The sequence below is a fragment of the Hippoglossus stenolepis genome, chromosome 23, assembly GCF_022539355.2.
Source record: "Hippoglossus stenolepis isolate QCI-W04-F060 chromosome 23, HSTE1.2, whole genome shotgun sequence".
NCBI lineage: Eukaryota > Metazoa > Chordata > Actinopteri > Pleuronectiformes > Pleuronectidae > Hippoglossus > Hippoglossus stenolepis.
Genome location: NC_061505.1, coordinates 7565395 through 7582136, shown reverse-complemented (window position 1 = coordinate 7582136; position 16742 = coordinate 7565395). Strand labels below are relative to the sequence as shown.

Here is a 16742-nt window from a genome sequence, read left to right as displayed (position 1 = left end):
TTTTAAAATTTGCCACACAGAGAAATGGTCACGACTGCAAATTGAATCCTGCCGAACTGGACTTTCTTAGCAGCGATGTCTGTTATCTAAGTGCTCTGCATGTGTGACGTCCATTACACCTGCCAAGCCCTTAAAATCGACCCTCTTTAAACATTGTTTTTCTTTCCCTCTTTTCCTGCAAAGAGTGGGACCATTTGTCACTTGTGTCACTTTGATTGCATCTCACCGCTAAAAGGATGCAGCGTCGATCCCAAATTGCGTTTTTTGGTGCAAACACCCACATCGTGCGTGTGTCTCTTAGAAAGCGTCTCTCCTGGGAAGCGTCCCACCTTCCTTCTCACCTCACATCAGTGCAGCGTATTTAAAAATCTGCGTACGAAATAAACGATGCAAGTCTATAATGAATATTAAAGAGCAATATTGCAGAAAGAATCTGATATTTTATGAAGTCTGACGTCCTCCCGTGTCCTCTGACCCTCCGCAGCTCAGCCAAGTCTCTCACTAAATGAATTTGGAGACCTTGTTTTCCAATCAGGGCCACCAGAGGAGGAGGATAAAGGGACAGAGTGGATGAGCAGATTGGATGATTGATGACAGGGCGTGAAGGAGGAGCTGTTTGTGCATTTCAGTGGGAAGAAAAGGATTATTGTGTGTGTGTGTGTGTGTGTGTGTGTGTGTGTGTGTGTGTGTGTGTGTGTGTGTGTGTGTGTGTGTGTGTGTGTGTGTGTGTGTGTGTGTGTGTGTGTGTGTGTGTGTGTGTGTGTTGGAGTTATGACACCCCGTCTCCCCTACAGCTCCGGTAAACAGTGTCATTATCAAGCGCCTCCTGGAGTGGAACCACGGGGAGGGCTCCCATCCAGGAAATGGATATTCCACTTTGTCCCGGCTGACCCAGAAATAGCGTGAAGCTGCAACACCCAGCTATTGACTCGCAGAGATATGCCCTCGTCAATGACTACATTTAGACGTCACAGCTGGAAGTGTGTGTTCGTGTGGTGTGTTTGAGTGTGTGTGTGTTAGCTTAGCCAGCGATGGTCCCCCCCCCCCTAACCTAGACACCATGCATGCTTATCCAAGTCACACCTGCCAGTTCGATTGATCTCCCCTTAACTATCTTCTCTTAAAGTGACACATTGAAAAGGAGGGAAGAATGGAAGCTCGCTGCATAAGCTCTGTCTCTTCTTCACCAGCGCTGGAAATAAATGTTCCCTCTCAGACATTAATGAATAGTGACAGAAAAAAGGAAAGACATTTACCCCTCGATCTTCACTTTATTTCTACCCGAGAATACGTCACTTCATTTTGTTCTTCCCTTCTTCTTCCTTCCAGAAACGTCCTCCTCTGTGATGGTCTTCATGGACACGACGACCACAACGGCGAGGACCACCACCCGACCTACCACGGTTACCATGACGTCCACAGTGGCCAGGACGACGACCACCAAGATGCCCGCCACGACGGCCGCAGGTGCTCAGTGGCCACGGACGACATCGAAGGTGGTGGCACCGGCGCGGACGCCGTTGGAGGGTTTGGCCCCCGAGGACGACGACAGAGCGCCGCCTTCCTCCAAGCTGCCCAACATCAGGGTGGAGTACTGCAACCCCCTGGTGATGATGGACATCTCCTGGCCCAAGACCAAGCAGGGGGTGGTGGCCAAGATGCTCTGTCCACCTGGAACCATAGGTACTGTAGATTCTTTTGATATTAGATTAGATTATCTGTGCGTTCCCATTAAACGATTAAATTGCCAAGGCTCTTCCTCAGGGTCCCCATCTTAAATACTTCCATTGTGGCTGGCAATGGGAAGAACTCATTACATCTTGTTGAGGATCTTGATCAGGGGACAGATCCAGGATCTTTAACATAAAGAGTTATTTCTCAGAGGATATTTCGTGCATCTTAATGAAAAATATTATGAGAATTTATGATCTAAATAAAAATCTGGATCTAGCGAATTTAAATGTGGCTTCCTAAGGGGGCTGTTGGGCCTATGCAATCTGCTGAGTGCCAGTCAAGTTAAATATTAAAAGGGAAATTCCACTTTTGTACAACATGGGTACTGTTTTGTGTGGTTGTTACTCATGTGATAAATAACTGATCTGAACAGAACATCAATGCAGCCATTCATTCATCCATATTTGGACAGTTACTTTGTAAACATCCGTCAGGTTAGACTCCAAATTCAGGGTTGAACCAATTTAATATCCTAAAAGTTTTCCTTCAAATGACATGAAACATATCGCACTACAGTGTCATCTCCTTAAAAAAGTACTAGATCATCTGACTTAACTGTTTGCTCATCATCCAAATGCTGATGATCCCTTCCCCATTCAAATTTCCTAATTGAATTGTAATTATTGTTATTGTAGTGACGACTGTGTTTTTCCAAATCGCAGCAGCTACTTTGGCCCAACCTACAAAAATAATTTTCCAGTTGCGAGTGGGACTTCTGTAAATTTGTCCCCAGACGTCTCACTGCACACGAACAATAGCAAACTGTTTGCATTGCCACATTCCAGTAGGTGGAGGGTAAACATCGTGATGATTAATGATCCGAAACCTCAAACATTGTCTTCGTGCCGTCCAAAAAAGGAAAGAAGTGAAACATATACGTTGTTTCTTTCCTTTCTTCCCTCTCTGTGAAGATGTCAATACTCTCATTAGGAGGCCCGGTCCACTCTGAGCCTCGTTTTCTTGATGTCGGTCACTGGAGTGTGTTTTGTGCATGTTTACACTCCTCAGTCTCACTCCTGACTCACTGAGGCAAGGTTAGAAATGTAGCTTAGCATCACTTCTGAATGGAAACAGGGAACTAGCACACACACACATAGATATTTTGACTATTAATTTGTGGTTAAATGTATTTGTGCCATGCAGTGAAAGAGCGGCTGTGCTTAGAAAACCATTTCATTCAATATCCGTTGTTCCAGCTTTTGTCTTTGTCTCCAAAGAGAATGAACACAAGTATACATTAAGATAAAGCCGATTCGGCTGCTCGAGATATAAAAGCTTTACCTTGGAGAGTAAAAAAAAAAGTGCTTATCTCGGAGTTCATATAATAATGAGACCTGACCACTGAGCGTAGACTTTAACATTTTAAAGTAAAAGCTCTGGTGTTATAAGGTTGAAGATAATGCTGCGTGCTTGAAACGAGGAAATGAATTCAAGCTTAAAGGTAACCTAGAAACCAATGCATTGTGGGTTTGTGCTGTCAGACATGCTGTTGCATAAATAAAGCATCTCAGCGGTGGCAGTGCCTTATTATTATGAACCCACAATTAGAGCGTACGCGAATTCAATGTGCTTGAATTGCAGAAATGAGCTTTTGTCAGGGATTTTCTGAAACTTCCTTATCATGATTTTTTTTAAAAGACAGCTCCACCCACATTAGGGAGTGACATCACACCCTGAAATATGTCCCCAAGCCTCAGAAATTGGGTTCATTGCATCAATCAGTGAACACACACACACACACACACACTCACATTCAGGCTTCATTAATGGGCAACGCCAGCACCCATCGAGACCTCACTAACAGGCGTCATATGGCAAGATAAGAGGAACACATACCCCGCCTCCTCTCGGCGCCCCCGCTTCAAAGGCCGCCGCTCTTCACACGACACCGCCGAGCAGAACACGACTGCGCGAGCTTCCTCTGCCACTCTTTGAAAGTTCCTCGAGCTCCCCTTCCATCTACCTCACTTCGCTCGCTGTCATTCTGCACCCCCCCCCCCACCATCCCCTCGACGCCCCCAATCCGACTCCCGCTCTCTCCTCTTTCATGCTCCTACTCTCCCTGCCTCTCAACATAGGAGGAAATGCAGAGCGAGTCCCCACCCCCTTATCTTATAAACCCATCAAACGTAAGGCTGTCCAAGGTGGACCCAGGGAAGGAAATGACATGTCAATCAAAATTTATATCTGTTAATGCCGGTCGTCTCGCCCTCCGACACCCCCCCCCCACCCTTTAAGTACAAGCAAGGGCGATTTAATGTCAGCGTGAAGCCTTGTCGATGTCAGCTCGAAAAAATATAGACGTTACTTGAGGGGCGTGAGGGAAGAAGTCACAGACACTACGTTTTCGTATCCACTGCATCCGTTGGATTTATCAGAAAATAAAGAATAAATGTTTGGTTGAACTGTATTTAAGTTGACACGTAATATTTATATGTTTAAAGATAGATATAGCAGAGTCAGAGAGGCTCTTATACTTATATCCAGGGGGTTTATTTGTGCTGAAGCCCACGTGCAACATTGTCAGACACTTACTTAACAAATCACATTTGAGACAGTCGTTCTCCGACCAGCTTAATTGACCTTTCGTGTTGAATTCAGCAATGGCGGATTTAATTGGCATGTATGTTGTTAGTTTCCTCTCTCTTCCTCGTGCAGCAGTTGAACTGTCACACTCAGGCCCTGTCTGGCTTTTAATGATTAAATACAGACAGTGTCTGGGCGAGCTCGTCTGGCCTCGACTTCATGCCAGTCGCTGAAAGATAAAATCATCCATTTAGATCATCCATTATTTTAATCACTTATGAGTCGTGTGTCTTGGGGTGTCACAGCATTATTTTGACAGGCTTTTGGAAATAAGTGCTTGACACAGAGAAGGAATAGACATTAGTGGACGAGCCTGACGGGCCTGTGTAATCCATCACTCTCTCACGGAGTAAAAGAAATTAGGGCAAACCTAATTGTAGTAAACTTTCAGTAACACATGCAGAAACACACACACACACACACACACACACACACACACACACACACACACACACACACACACGACTGTAGCTGCTGTTTTATGACCCAACACGTCTCCACTGCCTTTTCTTCTCTCTCCAGGCGTGGCCTCATACATGTGCGTGGGTCCGGAGGGATACTGGGACCCCCAGGGACCCGACTTCAGCAACTGCACCTCCCCGTGGGTCAACCTCATCAGCCAGAAGGTACCGAGCTGCATGATGTAACAAGCTGAAAAATCTGTTCCCTTAAAGTAACGTCACACTTGGCTGGCTTTTGTCGAGAGCTTTTTGTCCTTACGGTGCCTGATCAGATCAGTTGCAAAGTACAACCGCAGAAAAGACACAGAAACGTCAGAACAAACCTGAGCCACTTTGACCTGCTCTGAAAATAACATTTGGAAAACTCGCAATTCACATCGAGGTTACTGAGGATATATCGCTTGCGTTCATAGGACTTGTGTTTTGGTGGGTTTTTCTCTTTTGTTCTTTGTCTCTTTTTAATTGGTCAATTAGTGTCATTGATCAGCCAGAGGCTTTACTCAATGGAATGTGTGTATGTGTGAGTGTGTGTGTGTGTGGTCAGTGTGAAAACCTATACCACAGCACCATAGTCTAATGGGCTGCTGTGGCTAACGGCTAACCAGGAACATTGCCTATATGATGCAGTAGTTATTTGTCATATTTATGGAGCGCAAACGATTTGTATCCCCTCTTCTGCCGGCGTGTTATCATGCAAAGCTGCACATAAAGCTTCCCATGTTTAAATCTATAATCAAATCAAAAGAGAGGACCGAGGTGCCAGGTTGTGAATTGCAGGTAATGTTGGAAAATGCTCTCGTTTAAACTCACAGGACCCCGAGGCACGCATGTTATAACACTTATGATCCACTCCATGGCATATAGCTCGGCCCATTAAACAAATGGCAGTTTGCAGATATGGGATGGAGAGTGGCTGTGGGGTGGAACCAAATAGAAGAGCCTGTTTGGAGAAATTAACTAACAGCAAAAGTTCTCTCTGCATTTCAGTTTTGCTTTTTTCCCCCATTTTGTCGCTGTGTGATGCGAATGTCGAAAGTTTCCTGTTAATATCTACAGGAAAGAAGCGTCAGTCAAGTGCCGCGTGTATTTTTAACAAAAGTGTTGTTAATCTCTCCTTTAAAAAAAAAAAAAAAATCACACTTGAGCCGTGTGCCTTTCGCCGTAAGAGACGCGACGACATTAATGAAGATCAACCTGTCAGGGATCTGAAATGCCCATCTGGCGCCGCATTGTTTCCCATCTCGTGCCACTGTCCTGTACGTGCCACTGCTCATTACCAGATGGTTTCGTATATATACACCAAATTAGGGAAAAAAAACCAAGGGATTCAGATAAGCAGAGCGTGTGGAGCCATTTACCCTGGGTTCACTGCGCTCCTCATTAAGAGACAAGAGCAGGGAGGGGAAAAGAGGAAAAACATCTTCCACAGACACTTTCTCCTGCGTGCACCTCTGTGAAGAGTGTGGTGTAATTGGCTTCGCTAATAAACAAAGATAGCAGGTGATGCTGGAATAAGCAGGGTGGTACTTTTTAATGCGGTGCCACTGTGAGTCTTATCTCACTGTACCTGATGTAATAGTCAAAACTTTGAAGTTCCCCAACTTTTAAACATCAGACTTAAATGGTTTATGCATTAAGTCCCATTGTTAGTTACTAGTTGTGGTTATTTCATAGTTAAATCATTTGTTTAAATATTTTTTTAATGGTGGCATGGTGGAGTTTGAATGCCCTCCCTTTGTCTGAGTGGGTTTTCTGAGGGTGTGCCGTCCACCTCCCACAGTGCACACAGATTGGGGTAAGTTTAATTGCAGACTCTAAATTGTCCATATGTGTGAATGTGAGTTTGAATGGTTGTTTGTGTCTGTATTTATGAAAGGGGACCTGTTGAGGGTGTGTACCCTGCCTCTCACCCAGTGCCAGATTGGCTCCAAACCCCCCTGCGACCTTCAAAAAACAGAATTGATTGATATATTTGTTTGTATCCTCCTCTGTTTTTAATTAAAGCCAGTTTATTCAAATGTTTGTTGAGCAGAGGCTCCAAAAATAAAGGCAACTTGATATGTCTGATATCAAGGGACATTATTAGCTCGGTAGAGATGTGCAGCGTGATTTGAAAACCAGGGTAAAGAACTGTGCCAAGTGTGTGTACTAAGAAGAAGTCTGTGAGCAAAACCTCTCACTGTTTGTGTTGAGTCTCATTAGCCACTAGCATATGCATGTGCAGCTTTATAAGTCAGATATTGGGAAGAAAAAGGAAAGGAAGACTTTTCTCCACTATTGTCTGCAAATCTACATCAGGAAATTCGACTCGTGGTTCAAACACGGTTCACAGAAACCCATAGTTACTGTTGCCAAGTGGTTAATTCGTAAATCGGGGGGGAAACACGGGTCAACTAAGCAACACTGTCATCACAAAGAAAGCACTGTGTAGAAAAATAGACTCTTACTGTCAAATTCCCCCAAAAATTACAATGATCAATGCAACGTAAATAAAACAAAATAGATTTTGTACCACAGTGCCCTGGTCTGTTTGCCTTCTTGAGAGACACTTGCCCAATAGATAGGACAAATAGATTGAAGACAACACACACTGGTCCCAGAAGGTGGCAGCGATTCAGCTGAGCGGATGTCGGATGCCGTAAAAAACAAAGTAGAAGCAGAACACACCGATTTATGTGCAAACCAGATTTTATGAAAATTGCTGAAGTTGCAGGCAGCAAGCGCAGCGCAGTCCTACATGGGGGAATACTTTTTGAGTATGACCCCGAGGTAGACAATAGTAAATGTGTCATGATGAAGAGCGACACTGGCATTTGTGGGATGTAGCTGAAAGGGAGAAGAAATCCCACTAATTTAACGGTTCACCTGAAAAGCTCCGGCGGAGAGAAGCACATGAAGAGGAGTCGAGGCAGCGACGGACCAATGTAAGCTCAGAGCCAGACAGCTGCACCACATCAAGACCTCCACGGACACAGCAGCCCTCACCCCGGTGCTTTGCCCAGGAGGATGCGTGCTCTGCTGCTACTCAGGAGCATCGCAAGCACGAGCGGGCGGCGGTTCAAAAGTGCATTAACTCAGGTTCCTATATATTACTTTTAAATATATAAATACTTTTTAACCAAGCGATTCCGACGATAGTTCAGAACTCCTGCCTGACTGAGAGCATAGCTTTACAGCCGCTGGAAAAAGCTGCAAGATAACGTCAGGAAAAAGCTCGGAGCTGGATTCGGTGTGTTGATGGATGGACTGAACGTTTAGATCATCCACACGCTGGCGAGTTGATGGTCTGCTGCATTGACCCGACGCTGACCTGGCGTCGGGAAGATGGGACGTCAGGGACGACAGAGTGCTGCTTGCTACACCAATAATGGAAGCAATAATGTGAAGGCCATGTGCAAGGGCCGGAAAGAAAAGGAAGAAGATCCCACAGACTCTTAAGTGCAACACAGTTAGATGGATACGAGGAGAAGGGTATAGATAAGAATATTTATTTAACTCAGAAGCTAGCTTAGATATCTATGTATTGTATTTGTTACTATGCATCTTGTAAATACAATTTTCCAAAGCTCCAGCCACCACTAAATGGCTTTTTCCCCATTAAGCTGCATCTCTACTGGTATACATTGTGTTTTTCCATCGAACTGGAGAATCACTTGGAGAATAAGCCATGCAACAACGGATGGAGAGAATTAAACATCTGCAGTACGAGTTGGAGACAACATCCTCAGCTGCTGATGTGCCGAACAAGTGACTGGAGCCTTTTTCTTTGCACACTAACCTAATCTCATGTTGTGCCATCCCTTTAATATCGGATTGCAACACCCACTCTCCACTACCTGTCGCTCAGTACATGCTCAGGTCTCTGACAGATCTGGCGGCATTCGAGGCCCCTGCAGCAGGAGCCTGCGGAGTGGACCCCAATGTTTCATTTGTTCTGCACTCACCGGATTGGAAATCTTTACTGAAGACAGCAGAGTCCTTCGTACAGACCTTAGCCGGAGAGTCTCATCCAACTATTTAGATGGAAACACCTCAAGGGCCAATGAAACTGCCTCTCCAGTGCCCTATGCCCTCAAGAGGTGCATGCAACCCGCCTGGAAGCAGAAGGTCAGGCACCAACCTCGGTGTGAGTCCAAGTGAGATGACTAAGATATAATGGAGATCTAGACCCTCTGGAGTTCTGCAGGTTAAGGGAAGACATTAATCCAGGTTGCTTTATCACTGTGTTTTCCTCAAGTCGTTATGACTAAAGATATGCAGAGGCAGCCGTGGGTGTGTTTGTGTTTCTGCAACTTCATTCTGGCCTGTTCGTGTCGACAAAGTTTTGCTTTCGATTCATCTGAGATTGTAATTATCCCGCTCTGCTGTGGGTCCAGCAGAGTTAATGGGTCATGGTGTTTACTCGGTATCATGTTTGATGTAATGTGTTTTTTCATCCCACCTTTTTCAGCTTCGGTGGATGAAGGCTTTCCTCATAACACAAGTTTAGAAGAAGACTAAAACTAAACTAATTCTAGTCAATTTTTCAAAATAAAACTGAAACCTAAGCTACTTATTCACTCCAAACGACATAAAAATATATTTCAAAACTATAATTAAAGCTTAGAGACTAAGGGTAAATGAATTAGACACCAAATTATGTTTGGGACCGGAAAAAAACTGGAGAATTAAAGTTGCTGCAAGACAAAATAAGGCAAACCCTCAGAAACAATTATGATGTCTCCATTTTTTTTTTTTTACAATAAATCCCCAGACACAAAAATCTTAAACATGAGAAAAATGAATATCCAGGAGCATCTGTCCTCTGTGTACCACATATACTTCCTCACGCTGCAGTGCTCCCCTTTAGTTTCATAAAGGTCTAAAGGCTATCTGGGGAAATTCCCTCAACAGTTTGATTTTATAATTGCTTCCGGGTAGAATATTGGCCCCCGTGTACGGTCAGCTGAGAACCATCTCGCCACATTAATTGCGTGCAATATAGCAGCAGTTATGGAAAATGCATAGGCTGACGTGAATTTATCTCTGCACATTTATGTATTGCAAGTCGGCATGTTTCCCCCATGTTTTCCCGTGTGTAGGCCGTGAGGAACGCAGTAAAAAGCATGCCACAGTATATTAACAAAATATTAATAGATGTCTTATCTGAGCTACGAATCTCAGCCGTTAAAGATATTCACACGTTTCACTCACAATTTGATTATTTTTTTTGTTTTCTTCAGCTAAAAGCCGGCGAGACAGCTGCGGTCATTGCCAGGGAGTTGGCGGAGCAGACCAAGAGTAATCTCCAGGCGGGGGACATCACCTTCACAGTGAAGGCCATGGTCCAGCTGGTGGATCTCCTGGACGTGCAGCTGAGGAACCTCACGCCAGGCGGCAAGGACAGCGCCGCCCGGAGCCTCAACAAGGTAATGAGAGAGGATGCAAACATCCCTTTTTATCCCCTGAAATAATTCTGTGTAACAAAAGAAATAACAAAAATAACAAAAAACCAAAAAGATATTATGTGGCACTTTTCTCCCGACTATGAAACCATAGGGAATTTACAAAAATGGTGGCCCGCCTACCACAAATACCTGCAATTTTGTTCTGGGCTGTCAAAAACCATCCTTTGCCTGTGCTGCGATCCAATACTAAAAACAGCCCCTCACTTATCATGCAATAAGTATTACATCTGTGTAGCTTAAAAGATCCCCATGTCCTGCTTGTCAAAAGCACCACATTTGCACTTATGATTCCACTAATGAAATAGGCCTAGATTCCAGCGGGGAAAGATCTAAGCTGTGGGAGTACAGTGGTTTTCATTTAAGCTGAAGCTAATGCATCCCTTCCCCAATTCACAGCAGAGCGAGGCAAGGCGAAGTCGGGCAAAAACGAGCTCGAATAATACTTTCTGTCTGCCGAGCAGCCAACAGGGAAAGCAAACATCAGTGAAATTCAAAAATGTCATTCTCTAATTTGCTGGAGCGACTTCACTTGCAGAGGAGCCCGAACACCTGTTCTGGGATAGCTCTTTTCTGGGCGCTTTTTTTTTTATTTCATTGCCACAACAGACACAGATGTCCCCATTGAGATTTTAGTGCCAGTTTTCTCCAATGGAGATGGGAGGCAGTAAAGATGGCCAAAAGGCCTCGGAAGGGAACACGACGAGTAAATTCACATTGAGGAGCAACTAGAGTTTATAATGCCTCTTGAAAAAGAAAGAAAAAAAGTTTCTCATAAAACAACAGCGTTGGAGGTGGAGGAGCTGTCGTAGTCTCAAGTTTCTCCCGTAAAAACCAGGAAATGATAAGAAGAAAACCCATTTGGGCTGAGGGGAGTAAACCCGCCTCCAAAACCAGGATAATTTATTCAGGAGGTCATAGGTTCACGATTGATTCATAATTCTCTCTCCACTGAAACACACTCCATACTGGCAGTGTGGTACATCTATGGCAAAAATAAAAAAAAGTCCCTATAGCTTCCTCTTGTGCTCGTCTTCCTCTGCCAGTGCGAGTTTTCCCCGAGGAAACCCTGGAGTCCAACGATCCTCTTCCTCTCTGCTCTGGCAGTGGCGGGTGTTTACCTCCCGAGGTTCAATCATTTTTGACACAATCTGCAAAGAGCTAAGCGAATTACAGGGTTATATATTATTTTCGATAGCGAAGCACAACACCCTCTGCCAGCAGACAATGAAAGGATTGAGTTGGCGAACGGCGGGATCAGTGTCGTTTTGGTGATCAAAGGGTAGCTGGCTAACGGCTGCGGACGGGACCGTTTCCAGGAGAGTGGGCTGGGATGTAGAGCAAGAGGCGCCTTTATGGGGAAATGTTGCTCTTTGGAGCTAATCTGCACGGGATTTAGCACGGTACCAGAACCGAGCAGTTAATCCACAGAGTGGCTCCACTGTTTGAATCAGAAGTCGATGCACTCTCCGTGCACTGCCGAGTCACTGATTGGAATCTGAGCTTTCCGCTAGTTTCCAGGTTTGCTCCGTTGTTGCGACCATTATCTTCCCCCTAGTGGTGGCAGAGGCTTCCACACGAATTCACTAATGTTTTAAAACGGAAACTATTTCACTAATTTAAAGTGATGTGTGTTTTAAAACTGAGACGTATTAGTGTGGAAGGAAGAAATATTAAATAAAACAAATGTTCATTGAAACAATGTTTACAAGTGTCACAGCCATATTCCCGAATCATTTCAGTTCTAGCTTCTGCTGTTTCCAAGCATAATAAAACTATTGATTTTCACACCATTTATTTGAAGGGAACCTTCAACTTTTCAAGAGTGAGGTGATCATTCCCCCTCGCTACTGTGAAGTCTCTTTTTCAATCAGAAATGTATTTCAAGTGGAATTGTTTGCGTTGTTGACCTTTCGCTAACTGTTGCATTTTCTTTGGGTTGCAGCTGCAGAAAAGAGAGCGCTCTTGCCGGTTTTATGTTCAGGTATTTGGACGTAATTTCCCCCCCGTAACATTGCTGTCACCTTCATTTTTTAACATGTAATTTGAGGTTTGACCTTTTGAAATTAAAAAGAAACACAAAGCCACAGTTTAAAAGTCGGTATATACGTATACCAGACTGTAGTTGTGTTAGAATCAAATGGTCAAATTTCATTGATATCATTTCAATGACATTGCATCCAAGTAAAAACCATCAGTGCATCGAACCTACCATCATTTAATCACCTGTCATTGTTCACCCCTGCATGGATGTGTCGTGACGTTCCCCTCCATCTCTAATATGTTTAACCTGAGCATGAGAAGTTTTGTATTTTCAGATGCCATGTAAGCTTTGTGGATTTCTCTAGTGTCTCAATAATTTTTTTTCTTTAAACCGTCACATCAGCACAGATTCTCGGTGAAATAGCCCACATCAGTCAAAAGTAAAACCTCTCAGGCATGTAACACACTTCTCAGCAAATGCTTAAAAGCCAAAAAACTGACCTCATTATACCAGGAAGTCAACTTCTAACTACTCACTCAGCCAAAAGCTGTGGCATGTTTTGATTCTCCCTGATGCATAATACATATGAGTCCTAATTTAAGTGGGTCTCCCATCGACCTCACTCAGCTACTTCCCTGGCTACTGAGTGATTTTTGTTACCCCGGGGTCGACTTTTGAGCTGTCGTCAGAATCATTTATGGCTTGACAAGAAAAACTATGTGAGAAGTTGGCGTCCCCTGTCTTCCATACAGATGTGTCCAATAAGCCAGATGTTGGTTCACATGTATGCTCGGCAGCGCTCATGTTAAGAAACATGCATTTTGCCCCGGATTCCTCTGAGGCGTGTCAGGAGGCACTTAGCCATATTTCGTCATGTGATTATGCAAATTACTTCCAAGTGGAATGTACGTGTGTGTGTGTGTGTTTGTGGTTGAGTGTTTTCACATGTGCAGATGTGTGGTGTTCTGCTTTTCTTTTTTTCCGCGAGCAAATGTCGCACAGTCGATCACAGACAACAATTTGTTAATTGTCTGTGTTGCCAAAAGCCTGATTTAGCTCATTCTTCACAGACATCCACAGCTCAGATATAAAATGTGAGCGACACAGCTGCTTCTGCTGTGACATTTCTTCTTGCAATGAATATGAGCATTATTTTCTTTTCAGCTATTCACCGTCCTGGTTTTGAAAATGCTTAAGATGCTGATAATGATATACCTTATAGGTTTATTGCCCAGTTGTTTATTTGTTGTTTAACCTTCCTCAAACTGCTCAGCTCCAGTTTCCAGCTTCTGTCTGAAATGCTTGGTTTTAGCTCCTGTTTCTTTAAGTCCCCCTTCCTGATAAAGCCCAGTCTGCTCATTGGCCAGCTCTCCCTCTCTGTTGTGATTGGTCAAGCACTTCAAGCACTTATAGGAAATTTATGTTGGGGGAGAGCCAGACTGGTGCGTTTTTTTTAAAAATGTGATCACAACGGGGTGTTGGGGAGCTTCACTGTTTTCTCTGAGGAAGAGGAGCTCCCTGTACTGCAGACATTGGGGATTTTGTCTGTGCAGAACTTTCACATGCACAGAAAAACCTATAACACACCAGAGGAAAGAAACATACAGAAATGTCTCCATTAAAGTTTTGTAGGAGGAACATGTGTCCTTGGGGGAATTGGAGTTAATTTTAACGAAAATTCACAAGGTTATATTTATTCGGACAAATTTGAACAAGCAGCCATTGCTGTGGCTAACGAGAAGAAATAAGATGCAGTACTCTAAATACACGTACACTCTCTGCATCTTGGTTCAGGTGTCGTTTACACTTCTTACCGCCTTTTGTATTCAGCACAGCCGCTCAGCCGAGCACCTTCTCCTCGGTCCCGTCCCCGAGCTATGGGGTTGACAAATTCAAACAACAGCGCTGTGCTTTCACTTGACGAACCGGAATAATGGAGGAACATCTGTGGCCTTAGGTAAACACGGGCATCGACTGCACGCGCTGCCAGCCTTTGAGGGACTTTCATTGATTAGGGAAATTGGGCAATGTTTTCTCCAACGGGGCCCTGGTGGCTGACGTAAGTGGGATTAGCAGAGGAATACAAAGCGAGCAGGGGGGGCGCGCCTGCCTGTACTGTCCCCTCTGCGCAAGGAGAGACACGCACGTTGCTGCAAAACAGGTGCAGGTGCTGTTGTGTTGAGGGATTCTTAAAAGTCCGAAATAATACACGGGCCTTGTGGTTGAGGTGCGGTGATGTGTCTGATGAGGAGAGATTCTCACGGGGGGGGGCTTCCATCACAATTAAGTGCTAAACAAGTAGATGGCTCTTGAATCCACACGGTACCGAGAGTCTGTCTCATTATCAACATCAGGCTCGTTACAATACAGAGAGCGTATGTGCTGTTTCGCACATTCACAAACTGCAGCGACGACCCGGCCTCCGCGGATCCTTTTGCGGATAACTCAGCGATTTAGTGCTTTTGAATCCTTTTCGGTTGTTAATAAACAGCGATATCTGCTGCATGTCACAGCCAATTTAATCCCACTGAGCAGAATTTGGCCTTGATCAAGCCACAGAGCATGTAATGATCAACTCCCTGGGTTCTGAATTCCCCCTGCAGCAACGCTCTCTCTCTCTCTCTCTCTCTCTCTCTCTCTCTCTCTCTCTCTCTCTCTCTCTTTGCTGTGCTCTTTGATTTTGAACAAACTTGCTAAAAAAAAAAATGGCGGGCCTTCCTGCCGTGCCTTTTGGTCCTGTTAACGGCAGCTTGTTTATAGGCAGTGACATTACGGCCGTCCAATTACTGCGATTATTTCCATACACGTTGCGCCGAGCGAAAATCAAACACGCTAGCTTTTGAAATAGCTCCCCCCCACCCCCGCGGCCATTTATTTGGTTTCAAGTTGAAGATGTGCGATTTACAGTAAACGATGCCCCGCTTCCACACATAAAAAAAAGATCCAAATAATATTTCGTGCCTTAGTAAAAGCCAAGTGGGTGTGAATTTTTTGCGGGGCGCGGGGAGGATATTGAGCCCCGACCCCTCATTAAAATGACACCTCTGCGTGCGAAAACGAGCCGTGGGAGCGTCACGGCGCCGGGTGACCTTAGAGCAGGCGAGACGGAGGGAGGCGCCTCGTTTCGGGGGAGACGTAACGAGATGATAAAAATTTCCCCGGTAGTCAATTTGTTGAAAGATGAAGATAACCACGTTCTCATAAACACGGAGCTCCTCGTCTGGCCGGCAGTGCACAGTTCTGCCTGAATGGTTTTTGTGAGCTGTCTCCGCTCACGATGAGGAGACTGGAAATAACCTCTCGAAACATTCAGGGATTTGTTTTGAACAGTCGCTGTATAATTTTATATTCATATTTTTTGTGTTTTTAATGAGATTCAGGTTTTATTTATACACATATAGTGCATACTTAGATCAAAAAAAGGCTTGATGACTATGTTCATTAAAAGCTGGGTGAAGGCAAGGTGAAAACTACTGAGTGGGTGTGGAATTAACTGCACTCGAAATTTACCCTGTGGAGTATTTGACCACTGTTAACACGATGGATCTATTCGCTCTTTCATGAGCTTTTATCTGCGCGTCCCGGTTGTAGGGTTTTCTGTCTTGTGTGTAAATGGAGAAGGTGCCATGCACACGATCATTGCCTAGAAACAAGAAGATTACAAGCTTGCAAATATTATTGTAAATATGTGCATAGCTGCACCATTTTATGTTTAGTTCCAACACCAATTAAATATATGCAATAATTTGATGTTATTTTTGCCAATATGCTGCTTTGAGCTTGAGTTTTACTTTGATTTTACAAAGTAATTACATTTTTGTACTTTTTAGTCACAACAGTTACTGCAATTCACCAACTTTTGTGCAAGAAATGTCAGAAATCATTGACATACATCGATCGACAGAATATAGCAGGACTCATTGGCATTGGAGACGTCAATTGAAATGCTGTGGTTTCTTTGCATCACGTACGTGCAGCAGCAGCACGAGGCTCTAGGCAATCAAATCACATTAAGTCAAACACAGGTCCTGCCTGACATCCACACATTTAGCAGAGAAGGAGCAAACATCATCATTCATTCGTTCTTGATTCACTCTCTTTTCAGCTCTTCTTTGGTCTCCACTGAGGACAGATATCTTGTTCTTGAGCCGTCCATTGGTCCAGTGTGGCTGATTTGGGCTGTGGACTGGTGTGTGTTCAACGTTGTGCATTTCATCACTGGGTACTTCCTGTCATTGCATTGATTGTGTGGCCCAGGCAATGAACTGTGATTGTAGTGCACGCCCACCGTCACACATAACACATAAGTGCGACTCCTGTGAATTAAGGAAATGAAAACAACGAGTTTGTGTTGTGGAATCTCCATGTTACTGATTTTAAAAGCAAATTCAAATAGCAGGAGATAGTAAAATCTGCTTGTAATACAGGACACTTGGAGATTAAGGCATTTCTCCTCTGTAAGTCTGTTTCAAACAAAGGCCTGTCCTCTCTCCAGTTGAGGCAGGTGGCTGCCGGGGGAATTGTACAGTAGCA

At 44.3% G+C, this 16742-nt stretch overlaps 1 protein-coding gene across 8 annotated transcripts in view; it reads left to right on the top strand.

Annotated features, from left to right (window-relative positions):
• Nucleotides 1-16742, top strand: part of LOC118102439 (adhesion G protein-coupled receptor L3) — a 202458-nt gene that overhangs the window by 131172 nt on the left and 54544 nt on the right. For 5 of the 8 annotated variants that reach the window (XM_035148603.2, XM_035148604.2, XM_035148613.2 and 2 more), the window contains 4 exons: nucleotides 1330-1683; nucleotides 4843-4946; nucleotides 10004-10189; nucleotides 12171-12209. In XM_035148603.2, coding sequence (XP_035004494.1) covers nucleotides 1330-1683; nucleotides 4843-4946; nucleotides 10004-10189; nucleotides 12171-12209 — 683 coding nt within the window. The remainder of the gene's footprint in view (nucleotides 1-1329; nucleotides 1684-4842; nucleotides 4947-10003; nucleotides 10190-12170; nucleotides 12210-16742) is intronic. The other 3 variants (XM_035148615.2, XM_035148614.2, XM_035148608.2) reach the window with 1 other exon arrangement.